The sequence below is a fragment of the Bubalus kerabau genome, chromosome X, assembly GCF_029407905.1.
Source record: "Bubalus kerabau isolate K-KA32 ecotype Philippines breed swamp buffalo chromosome X, PCC_UOA_SB_1v2, whole genome shotgun sequence".
Lineage (NCBI taxonomy): Eukaryota > Metazoa > Chordata > Mammalia > Artiodactyla > Bovidae > Bubalus > Bubalus kerabau.
The window spans coordinates 136,979,069-136,991,252 of NC_073647.1; the positions used below are offsets into that span (position 1 = coordinate 136,979,069).

At 42.0% G+C, this 12,184-nt stretch overlaps 1 protein-coding gene and 1 non-coding gene across 2 annotated transcripts; one reads left to right on the top strand and one right to left on the bottom strand.

The window, feature by feature from the left end:
* The first annotated feature begins 3,767 nt into the window (after nucleotides 1-3,767).
* On the top strand, nucleotides 3,768-3,901 carry LOC129640481 (U8 small nucleolar RNA). The gene has a single exon (XR_008708848.1). It is a non-coding gene; the product is annotated as a U8 small nucleolar RNA (small nucleolar RNA).
* A 6,440-nt stretch (nucleotides 3,902-10,341) lies between these two features.
* On the bottom strand, nucleotides 10,342-11,364 carry LOC129639501 (melanoma-associated antigen B18-like). Its single transcript, XM_055564653.1, has one exon. It carries the CDS (start codon nucleotides 11,362-11,364, stop codon nucleotides 10,342-10,344), a length of 1,023 nt encoding a protein of 340 aa, XP_055420628.1.
* Nucleotides 11,365-12,184: the final 820 nt, after the last annotated feature.

Here is a 12,184-nt window from a genome sequence, read left to right on the forward strand (position 1 = left end):
AGAATGAAAATTTTATTTTAAAAAAAGAAGGAAGAAGGAAGGAAGGGAAATCTCCAAGGTACCACATAAAACAGGAAGACAAAATGATAAACATTGTTTCTTCTAGCCCAGTACCAATTCTCCATTAGTTGAAACATTCACTGCTCTCTTCAACAACAAATTAAAGAAACCAGCGCAGACTCATTGTGTGTAGGAGAAGAAACTGGACATGACCCTGGAACATGTGCTGTCTGTGTCAGTAGTGCTTACCTTCATTACAACTTGGTCAGGTTCTCTTTTGCTCATTTCTAAAAGCTTCCTCATATTGGTGTGGGAAGGAACTGTGGATAGTGTAAGTGACCTTGCCCAAACCTCCAGGATGTTCATCTTGCTGGTTTCTGCATGGGCCCTTGGACCCCATAGGAATTCATACTATGGAGGATCACTGTTGGCACCTGCTGGCACTCCAGTTACTTTTCCTGCATAAATCTTGAGTGATAGGCTTTCTGGGCTCTTAACAATGAAGTGTTTTCTCCGTCTCACCCTCATTATATTCAAGAATTCCTTGATCTCTTCCTTAGTAGGGCAGTTACCTTTCATGAAAGGAGACTCATCAGAAGACTCTCTTGGGAAGCCCCTGCCACCATTCAGACACCCAACGTTAGTGACATCCAGTTTGCTGACAAGGCCATAAAGTGCTTGGTAGATTCTACTTCTTTCAACGTAAGGTAAAAGAGCAGCTCCATGTATTCAGAGGCTTTTCAGAAGATCATGAGGATGTGGTCCCATTATTCTTTATTGACTTTTTTCAGTGTATTTGCCTTTGTAATGGGCATTCATTTTATAATTGAGCAAAAGGAACTATACAAACAAAGTCACCTTTCTGGGTTAAGTCTCTGCATGGGTGCTCACACAGAAACAACTACCAATTGTGTGTATTTGTTAGTATAAGTGTTGTTATTGTTGTTCAGTCACTAAGTCATGTACAACTCTTTACCACCCCATAGACTGCAGCATGCTAGGCTTCCCAGTCCTTCCCTATCTCCCAGAGTTTGCTCAAACTCATGTCCACTGAGTCAGTGATACCATCCAACCATCTCATCCTCTACCACCCCCTTCTGCTCTTGCCCCCAGTCTTTCCTAGCATCAAGTATTGGAGCTTCAGCTTTTTTGTATAGTATGAGTATGACTATATAGAAATGTATATGTGTGTATGTATATATGCCTATATATTCCAACCAGAATGCTATGAGATTAGAAATCGACTACAAGGAAAAAAGCTAAAAAAAACCCCACAAGCACATGGAGGCTAAGCAATATTTTGCTAAATAGCCAATAGATCACTGAAGAAATCAAAGAAGAAATAAAAAATTACCTAGAGACAAATTAAAATGAAAACATGATGATCCAAAACCTATGGAACATAGAAGTTCTGAGAGGGGAGTTTATAGCAATACAATCTTACCTCAGGAAACAATAAAAATCTCAAACAGCCTAACCTTATACCTAAAACAACTAGAGAAGAACAAACAAAATCTAAAGTTAGTAGAAGGAAAGAATCATAAAGATCAGAGCAGAAATAAATGATATAGGATGAAGAAAACAATAGAAAAGATCAATGAACCTAAAAGCTGATTCTTCTAAAATATAAACAAAATTGATAACTTTCAGCCAGACTCATGAACAAAAAACAAGGGAGAGGACTCAAATTAATAAAATTAGAAGTGAAAGAGGAGAAATTAAAACAGAAACCACAGATATACAAAGGAACCTAAGAGACTACTATAAGCAACTGTATGCCAATAAAATGGAAAACTTAGAAGAAATAGACAATTTCTTAGAAATGTATAGTCTCCCAAGAAAGAAGCAGGAAATACGAACAGACCAATCATAAGTACTAACATTGAAACTGTGATTTAAAAAATTCTAACAGACAATAGCCCACATGCAGATGGCTTCCCAGGCAAATTCTATCAAACATTTAGGGAAATGTTAATACCTATCCATCTGAAACTATTCCAAAAAATTGCAGAGGAAGGAACACTCCCAAACTTATCCTGTGAGGCCACCATCACATGGATATCAAAACCAGCCAAAGATACAAAAAAAAAAAAAAAAAAAAAAAAAACACAAACAACCCCACAAGCAAACAGTTATTTGGATACATGGGAATACTGTAACATAATTACAATTAGGTTTATAATTTTGCTTTGATAGGTGAAAAAATAACATTATTTTTTCATGTTTAACATATTCCTATGTTTATTATTCATTTGGATTTATGTTTACTGTTTATTGTTCATGATTTTTGCCAATATTTGGTGTATTAGGATTTTAATTAAATTTTTATGTATAAAAATTAAAATCTGTTCTGAACATTTAAAGTAAATAAATCAGCTGTCACAGTTGTTAAATCAAGAAATAGGTATAACTATTTTACACAGTTATTGAGAAGAAATAGAACGGAAAAGAATTGGGAAAAAAAAAGAATTCAGGAACCATGTGGGACAGTCTGAGTTGGAGATGTCATCTAGATTATTTTTTCCAGACATGTTCACACTCAGCTCTTTATATGCAGTCATTATGGTAATTAGCCTCAGGATATCTCCCGCCAGTTTCTCTTTCTCTGCAGTTTTAGGTCCTCTTTCACTACTTACTGGTATTTGTGTTCTGTCTCAACTGTCACCACTTCCCGAGCCTTCCCACTCATACTGCCCCAAATTCAGTGGAGGAGGGCCTGTACAGAGGGTGAAAATACCAGTCTCCAGCAGCCATTTGCACAGCTCCCAGCCAGGAACACTAGCAAGGATGCAGTGAACCACCAGAATACCCAAGAGATGTAGCGCTCTCCCAGCATCTAGAATCACTGGGTGACACAGAAAAGCTCCCTATACTCTGCCTGATGGTAGGCACAGAGAATTCAAAGGTATGTGAGATGTTTGGCATGCCTCTCTATGCCTTTCATCTAGTAGATATGCCCAGAGACTTCTCAACTTCCAGCTGCTGGTGGTAATTCAGAGATTTCCCAAGCTGATTAACAGAAGTGATCTTGAACCTCTGCCCAGATTTTCTACCTTCTCCCCTTATAGTCCCTTCTCTCCCTTCTGCTAAACTCTAAATCCAGAATGCTGCCTGCCAGCCTGCCATGGGCTCTCTGGATGAGGTTTTTCATGTGGCATCTCATGACCTCTGGCAATTTTTCTGATCTCAGATCTTCACAACCTAAGGGCGTCCTTCCCAGTTCTCTTGTCCAGCAACTGATTGTTCTCATTGAGTTCTTGCATTTCAAAGTAAAGGAGGAATGTCTTGTTGATATTTCAGAATGTGAAGTACGCCTAGGAGAATCTTGGCATTCAAGACATTAATGCTGAAGTCCAGCTCCATATGGGTGAGAGTTTAATTTTATACTCAACCTATTTGAAAATAAGGAACTAAAATAACAATGAGACAGTATCTTTCATCCCATAATTTGGCCAAAATTTAAAAGACTGATGAAATAAAATGTCTGTGAGAATGTAAAGCATTCACACACATGAATCTGAGAGACTATAAATTGGTATGGCATTTTTGGAACAGAAGTTCAGCAATATTTGTAAAAATTTTAAGTCTTCACACTCTTCCCTGTTTAATCGAGTTTGCATGTTACTATGTCTTTCCTGAGAGAAAGTATGCATATCTGTCTAAGATTTCATATTCAAAGATACTGATTTCAGTCCTATTACTCATAGCGATAAATCTCAAACAGTTTTTAATGTCCATCAGGAGGAAAATGGTTAATTATCACACAAACAGAAGTAAGATAATCCTTACCTGTCTTTTTCTTGGAATGAAGATTGGAACATGATGACTGGAGTTCCCATGATGTGCGATTAACATCTGTGCATAATGAAGACTTGCAACACCTTGATTGCTCCTATCATATTCTTCCTGATGATCTTCCCTTCAAATGGCCAAAAGGTATGAAAAGATGTTCAATATCACTAATTATCAAGAAAATGAAAGTCAAAGCCACAATGAGATAATACTTCACACCAGTTAGGATGGTTATATTTTTTAAAAAGGATAATTAAGTGTTAGCTAGGATGTTGAGAAATTGAGCTTTTGTGTATTGTTTCTGCACTGCATGCTTGCATAGTCATGTCCAACTCTTGGGACCCCATGGACTGTAGCCCGCCAGGCTTCTCTGTTCATGGGGTTTCCCAGGCAAGAATACTGGAGTAGGTTGCCATTTCCTCCTTCAGGGTTTCTTTCCCCACCCAGGGATCGAACCCACATCTCCTATGTCTCCTGCATTGCAAGAGGATTCTTTACCTGTTGAGCCATCAGGGAAGCCCTGTATACTATTGTTGGACATGTAAAATGGTGCAGCCACTATAGAAAACAGTATGAAAGTTTCTTTAAAAAGTTAAATGTAGAACTACCATATAATTCAGCAATCTCATTTCTAGATATGTATTCAAAAGAATGGAAATCAAGATCTTTTTTTTTTTATTTTATTTTATTTTTAAATTTTACAAAATTGTATTAGTTTTGCCAAATATCAAAATGAATCCGCCACAGGTATACATGTGTTCCCCATCCTGAACCCTCCTCCCTCCACCCTCCCCATACCATCCCTCTGGGTCGTCCCAGTGCACCAGCCCCAAGCATCCAGTATCGGGCATCGAACCTGGACTGGCAACTCGTTTCATACATGATATTTTACATGATTCAATGCCATTCTCCCAAATCTTCCCACCCTCTCCCTCTCCCACAGAGTCCATAAGACTGTTCTATACATCAGTGTCTCTTTTGCTGTCTCGTACACAGGGTTATTGTTACCATCTTTCTAAATTCCATATATATGTGTTAGTATACTGTATTGGTGTTTTTCTGCATTCTGCATGTCTGCATTCATGTTCCTTGTAGCACTATTCAGCGAAGATATGGAAACAACCCAAATGTCCATCAAAGGCAAATGAAGAAAGAAAATGTGATTCATACACATACATACACTCACGTACACAATGGAATATTATTCAGTCTTAAAAGAGGAAATCCTGCCATTTGCAACAATATGATGGACTTGAAGGACATTATGCTAAGTGAAATAAGCCAGTCACAGAAGGACAAATACTTCATGGTTCTGCTTAAGGGAGGTACCTAAAATTATCAAACTCATAGAAGCAGAGAATTAAGTGTAGTTACTAGGGGCTGGGGTGAGCGGAAAATGAGGAGTTGCTCAATGGGCTTCCCTAGTGGCTCAGACAGTAAAGAATCTGCCTGCAATGCAGGAGACACAGGTTTGATCCCTGGGTCGGGAAGATCCCCTGGAGAAGCGAATGGCAACCCACTCCAGTATTCTTGCCTGGGAAATCCCATGGACAGAGGAACCTGGCAGGCTATAGCAAAAAGTCAGACATGACTAAGTGACTAACACTTTCACTTTTTTTTCTTTCAATTGTTATACTGGTTCAGATATGCAAAATGAATTAGTTCTAGAGATCTGCTGTACAACATAGTACCCATAGGTAACAATACTGAAAAAGTTTGAAAGAGCATAGATCTCATGTCAGGTGTTTTCACTCTGAAAGAAAAAAACAAAGGGACATGAGGACACTTTTGGAGGAGATGGATATGTCTGTTACAATGACTGTGGTGATGATTTCACAGGTGTATGTGCTGTGCTGTGCTTAGTCTCTCAGTTATGTCTGACTCTTTGCAACCCCATAGACTATAGCCTGCCAGGCTCCTCTGTCAATGGGGATTCTCCAGGCAAGAATACTGGAGTGGGTTGCCAAGCCCTCCTCCAGGCAAGAATACTGGAGTGGGTTGCCAAGCCCTCCTCCAGGAGATCTACCCAATCCAGGGATTGAACCCAGGACTCCCTCATTGCAGGCGGATTCTTTACCATCTCTGCCACCAGGGAAACCCAAGAATACTGGAGTGGTTAGCCTATCCCTTCTCCAGGGGATCTTCCTGCCCCAGGAATTGAACCAGGTCTCCTGCATTGCAGGTGGATTCTTTACCAGCTGAGCTACCAGGGAAGCCCTCACAGGGGTATGCAAATGTCCAAACTCATTCAATTGTACATTTTAAAACTGCAGTTTTTTATTAACTATATCTCAATAAAGATTTGTTTTTTTAAAAGAAAAATAACCCTAGAGAGTAGTTAAAAGAGTATGGTGGATCTATGTGTGCTGTCATGGAAATATCCTGCATTCATTTTGTTAAGTGACAGGGTCAAGAAGCAGAACAATATGTACGTTGTTGATCATGTATGTTAAATTCAACATATATTTCTAAAATTGATTAATTTTTGGTTGCACTGGGTCTTTGTTGCTGTGTGTGGGCTTTCTCTCATTGCAGTGAGTGGGGGCTACTCTTCAGTTGTGGTGCTCAGGCTTCTCATTGTGGTGGCTTCTCTTGTTGCAGAGCACAGACTTCAGGTACATGGGCTCGGTAGTTGCAGCTCACAGTTTCTAGAGCGTGGGCTAAGTAGTTGTGGTGCATGGGCTTAGTTGCTCTGCGGTATGTGGGATTTTCCTGGAAGATTCCTGGGATGGAACCCATGTCTCCTGCATTGGCAGGCGGACTCTCATCCACTATACTACCAGAGTCCTCAATATATTTTTATAGTGCATCTACATATGAGAAAGCCTCAGATTAGCTTTAAAGTGACACACATCAGGTTGTTGGGCTTCCCTTGTGGCTTAGCTGGTAAAGAATCCACCTGCAATGTGGGAGGCCTGGGTTCGATACCTGGGTTGGGAAGATCCCCTGGAGAAGGGAAAGGCTACCCACTCCAGTATTCTGGCCTGGAGAATGCCATGGGCTCTATAGTCCATGGGGTCGCAAAGAGTCAGACATGACTGAGCAACTTTCACTTTCACTTTTCATTTTCACATTGTTAATTGTGGTTGCCTCTGAGGAGGGGGCTGGATTTTGAGGGAAGGGGGAGACTGTAATATATTTGTATTGTTAGAATTTTTGCAAGAAAAAATACATGTACTATTTATTACCTTTGTAATTATAATATTTAAATACATCTGACTACCAAAATAGTAGGTATGCATTAATCTGATAAAGTAACTAATGCAACAGACAAAACCTGCAGACCCACAATGGCTTAAAGCAACAGTTTATTCCTATACATATGAAGTCCGATGTGGGTAGACAGGGGCCTCCACTGTCATACAACCCAGGGATCAGGCTGCTCCCATCAGTGCTTCCACTTCTCAATGAGCAGTCTCCATGTTTGCTGCTGAATGGAACAGAAAGCCTGGAGGTGGCGTACTTGCTTTCAAATACCTTGGCCCAGGGGGGTGACAAACAATGTTTCTGTTCATATTTCAGTGTCTGTGTAGTCACATGGGTCTTCCCAAGTACAAGTGGATTGGAACGAACGTGTAGAACACATTTATAGGTGACATTAGGCACAAAGGAAAACTAGGATTTTTCTCTGGGGCATGAACTGAGATAAGAGGTGTATGAAGGATGGTGAATTCTTTTGATCTTTATTGTTCAAAGGCAGAATGTGTGCCAAGGAATCAGTTTCCTCTCCTAGAAGGACTGTGGTTCTGAGGAATTCAGTCTCAGTAGATGTTCACTAGAGAGTGATTTCCATGGTCTTTTCTCATCCTTAACTTATAAGGGAGGCTTTTGTAAGCTCACTCATTGGTGTATGTATTCAGTGTTAGTGTTAGTCAGTGGTGTCTGACTCTTTGTGACCCCATGGACTGTAGCCCACCAGGCTCCTCTGTCCATAGAATTCTCCAGGCAAGAATACTGGAGTGGTGGCCAGTATCAAATAACACATCCCTGCAGAATCCTACCAACAATATTTGGGTCACTTACAAAAATCCCCCATGTACCTTCAAACTGGTACTAAGAACCAGTATTCTGTAAGAAATAAGATTGTGATCACCAGCTTATTTGAAATACAGGTTGATATTTGTGGGCTTGGAGTGGGGCTGTGGTAACCAGGTATCTAGACTTCACAATCAGTGGTTCCACTGGCAGGGATGGGACCTTCATGTGCAGCGAGTTGGAATGCTCTAATCAAGGGAGGGCAGGTGACTCTGGACTGCTTGTGTCACAGGGAGCAGGATGCAGCTCCAGAGGTCACAGTGGAGAGCTCATCAGCATACGAGGTTTTATCTGGGCAAGAGGGCACACTGGGGAAGACCCGGGGGGAACAAGCTATAATGCAGGGAAGTGCTGGAACAGGACTTATGCCTGTATGTGAGCAGAGTCAGCTATCACAGATCCCTGGGGCTAGTTAGTGACAAGAGGATTCTCAGCAAATGAAACCCACAGACAAGCCCCAAACTGTGCTTCATTCTCATATTCACCTTCCTTCATCAGGATTGCTTTTTGTATTTTGAATACAGCATCTTATTTTTTAACCGTATGTGATATATCTTGTAGTAGTGAGAATAAGAGAGAATGAAGAGACAGGTCTGCCTTAGGCTGGAGGAGTGGACAACTCTGGGCTCTAGAAAAATGTGGACCAGGGGTCTAGTCCCAGCTGTTTTCACTTATCAGCTATGTGAGCTTGAGAAAACTACAAGTTCTTCATCTGCAATGTCTGATAAGCCCTACCTTGTAGGACTGTTGGAATATATGCAATGGATATGAAGCACTTGACTGAGTAACATCTTTAATGAATGGCAGGTATATGATTTTTTTTTTTTTTTACTGCAGATGGTACCACCCTCCCCTCTGCAAAGATTTTTGTTAATTTGGATGGTATCACCAAATATGCAGCTTTCCACCTAATGATCCCATAATTCTGCTTAGCAAAGAAAGCAAAATAAATTCCCCCAATTGAGGACTACTTAATTTGTGTGTGTGGCTGTCTATCCCAGCTGGATGCAACTCCAAGGTCCTAGAATTTGTGTCAAGGACCAACAACTTCCCCCTGGGTGCCTTTCCATCCAAATTGCCTGTATTTTTATTCATTTCTTCACCACAAGACATGGAGCCCTCCCTTAGAGTTTGCAAAATTACACCCAAGATAACCTAATTAAAATGCCTTTCTAATGCCTTAGGAGCTGGTTCTCAGCATTCCACCTCAAGGGAGTATCACCTTTATTTCTCAGAAATTCCTTGGAGATGATGTGCATAAAACAGCTAGGTTGTGCTCTGTGTTCAGCTGCACGTGAACAAGAGCACCAGACACCTTCCATTTCTGCCCAGGAGAAGCTTTTTCTCTAGTATATTGATACTAAAGTAACTTACAAGCAGGTTTGCATTCCAGGGTTTTGTCCTCCAGCACTGAGAAAACACCATTTGTATACCTGGCCTCTGTTCTTCAGTCCCACAGCCTCATCTAGCCTACCACCCAGCTTAAATGAACAGGATAGCCCACTGAGAGACTTATATTTTCCCCAAACCCCAAACTACTATTCCCCAGGGAATTTAAACTCTATTGTTTTCAGCCAAACACCTTCCCCCTCCCACTTCTCCCAATCCCATATTCGTCCCCTCGCCTCCTTACTCCTTTAAATCTTAAAGAGTATTTCACCATGTTCTGTATATAATTACTGCTCCTTAACTGTACAATTCTAAAGGTAGGGGTGTTTTGTATCCCCCTAGAAATGGTTTCACCATTTCTAACACAATAGTTTTCAAACAGCAGATGCTCAATTAATATTTGGGGAATGAATGAGACAGACAGCATGAGTTCCAGTTTATAAACATTTTATTTCTCTTATGTTCCTTAACAAGCTAAGCAAAGCCAGGTATGTATCTTTTATTTTTATAGAATAACAGATTAAAATGATTAAGGGAAAGCAAGAACTGTATATTTTTTAAGATTTTACCCCCCTGCATGTTTTCATCCCAGTAATTTTACTGTTGAATTTTTTCACATGTCCAAAGAAGTGCCTATTACCATGCCATGTTGTGTTGTTCTAGTTCAATATATACTAAAGGTTTCCCCATTTATGTTGCAAAATAATAAAACTCTTAAATCTATTGAGTTAAATATAATATGCAACCAAAATCACTAATAAGTTTAGATTCTGAAATGTATATCTTCTTTAAAAGAAAACCTTTGAAATATAACAAAAAGAAAGAAAGAAAGGAAGGGAGAGAGGGAGGAAAAAATAGAAAGAAAAAGAAAAGAGAAAAGATTAAACTCTAAGTTTACCATATAGAACAGCAACACAAAGATGATATTATAGTTTTCCCTGTGGGCCCACCCTGGTCATCCACAGCTTAGAACGTTACTGCTCTTTTTCAACCTAAAAAAGAAAAAAAAAGAGAAAGGTAAAATTTCAAGTTAGCAATATATACCAGGAACTCCAGGATGGTATACACTTCTCCAGTCCCACCCTGGCCCTCCACTGTTGGAATGCTGACACACCTTTTTGAATTTCACTTAGCCTGGGAGGAGGTGCTGGCTCTGGCTCTGGAGCGGGCACTGGCCAGGGCAGCAGTACGAGCCCTGGCTGCAGCTCTGGCTCGGGCTCTCTCTTCCTCATCTCTCAAAGCCTCTTGATACCAGGATGGGAAGGCAGTGGGGACGGTATCGTGAACCTTGGCTAAAAACTCCAGGACTTTCATTTTGCTTGTTTCAGCATGGGCTCTCGGGCCCCACAGGAACTCATAGCGTGGAGGCTCACTGTTGGCCACCTGGCGGTACTCCAGGTACTTGAGCTGCACCAGATCTTCTGTGAGGACCTTCTTGGGATCCCCATAGATGAAGTGCTTCCTTTCAGCATATACGCCCATCATATTCAGCACTTCCCAGATCGCCTCTTCAGGGGCGCAGTTGCCTTTCATGAAGATCACACCAAGCACAATCATCAGGATGCCGGTCTTTGGCATGTGCTCATATTCATTCAGAGCTGAATCATAGGAGAGGTCTAGTTTGTTGACAAGGGTGTAGCAGTGCCTGGTAGGATCTACTTCCTTCAAATCAACCCCAAAAGCCAGCTCCATATGATCAGAAGCTCTCTTAAGGATCTCATTGAAATGATTCTTGTACTGTTGGATAACAAACTTCAGCATGTCTGCCTTTTTAATTGGCTCTCTCTTTTGATACTTCTGCAGCAGAAACTGCACCAACAAAACCACTTTCTTATTTAAAATCTCACTGAGTGAGCTCTCAGTGCCCCTGGGGAAGCTTGTGCTTTCCGCCTTTGGGCTATTGATATTTTCAGCTGAGTTGGTGCCTGAACTAGCTGCAGTAGCACCGGTGGCTCCCTCAGGTGCCTCAGGAGTGCTGGGTGTCCCAGCAGCAGGCAGATTCTCAGGTCTGTCCCCAAAGACCGAGGAAGGGGGCTTTCCTGCTGCTGCTGCCCCAGTGGCCTTAGCAACCTCTAGGCCCTGGGTCTCAGTACGGGCCTGGCGGCGTTTCTCACGGGCACGGAGCTTACTCTTCTGACCCCGAGGCATGATGACTGGTCAGGGACTGCAGGCAGTTGCTCAAGCTGCCAAGGTTGATGTAGAGCTCACCCTAGAAGACAGAGGAAAAGAAGGCGTGTATAGCCTCTGTAGGGAGATTCTTCTATCTTGGCTCCAAGAAAACTGCCTTTGTTGATCCCCTTAAGGGTACCGTTTTAGGAACCCACAAGACAGAGGCCAATGGAACTCTGTGGGCCTCCTTTGTTCATCAGGGGCTTGTCACCTTAATTCTATCCCAGAATACTGAACTTGACTCCTGACCAGTCCTTTTACGACTCCCTCTGCTGACTTGAGGCTGCCCCTTCAGACCACAGCTTCCCATCCCACAAATTCTCCTGGTGGAAGTAGGGGGTGTTGGGCCTAATGGTCACTTTTGAGACACTCGGGGGTTGAGGGTCGGGATGGCGCAAGTTAGGATAGGGAGGGGCTCTACGGGACCACCTGAGTTCTGGGAGGAGTGTGTCCCTTTACTTCTAATAAAGATTGTTCACCTGGACACCTGTCCAATCCTGGAACTCGTCCCTCTGTAGATACACGACGCCACACCTCTCCAACTAAAGCCTCAAGCTCCAAAGCTGCCGCAGCGGAAGGCAGGGAAAGCACTTCCGATATCGCCCAACTGGGTTTCCCAGCATTGAGGGCGGGGGGGAACTGGTTCTGGAAGGGCCTCCCTGTCTGTCCTGGCAAGTGGAGAAATCGTGCAGAACTCACATGAGGGAGTCTTACCTGACTCATGACAGGGCCTGGGACTTCTTCCTCTGCTGAGCTAAGTCAGCTGGCCACAGACCAGGGTTCTCATTTCCCTCGGAAC

Excerpts from the sequence above, each read along its gene's own strand:
- LOC129639501 (XM_055564653.1), bottom strand. The coding sequence starts at position 11,364 with ATGCCTCGGGGTCAGAAGAGTAAGCTCCGTGCCCGTGAGAAACGCCGC.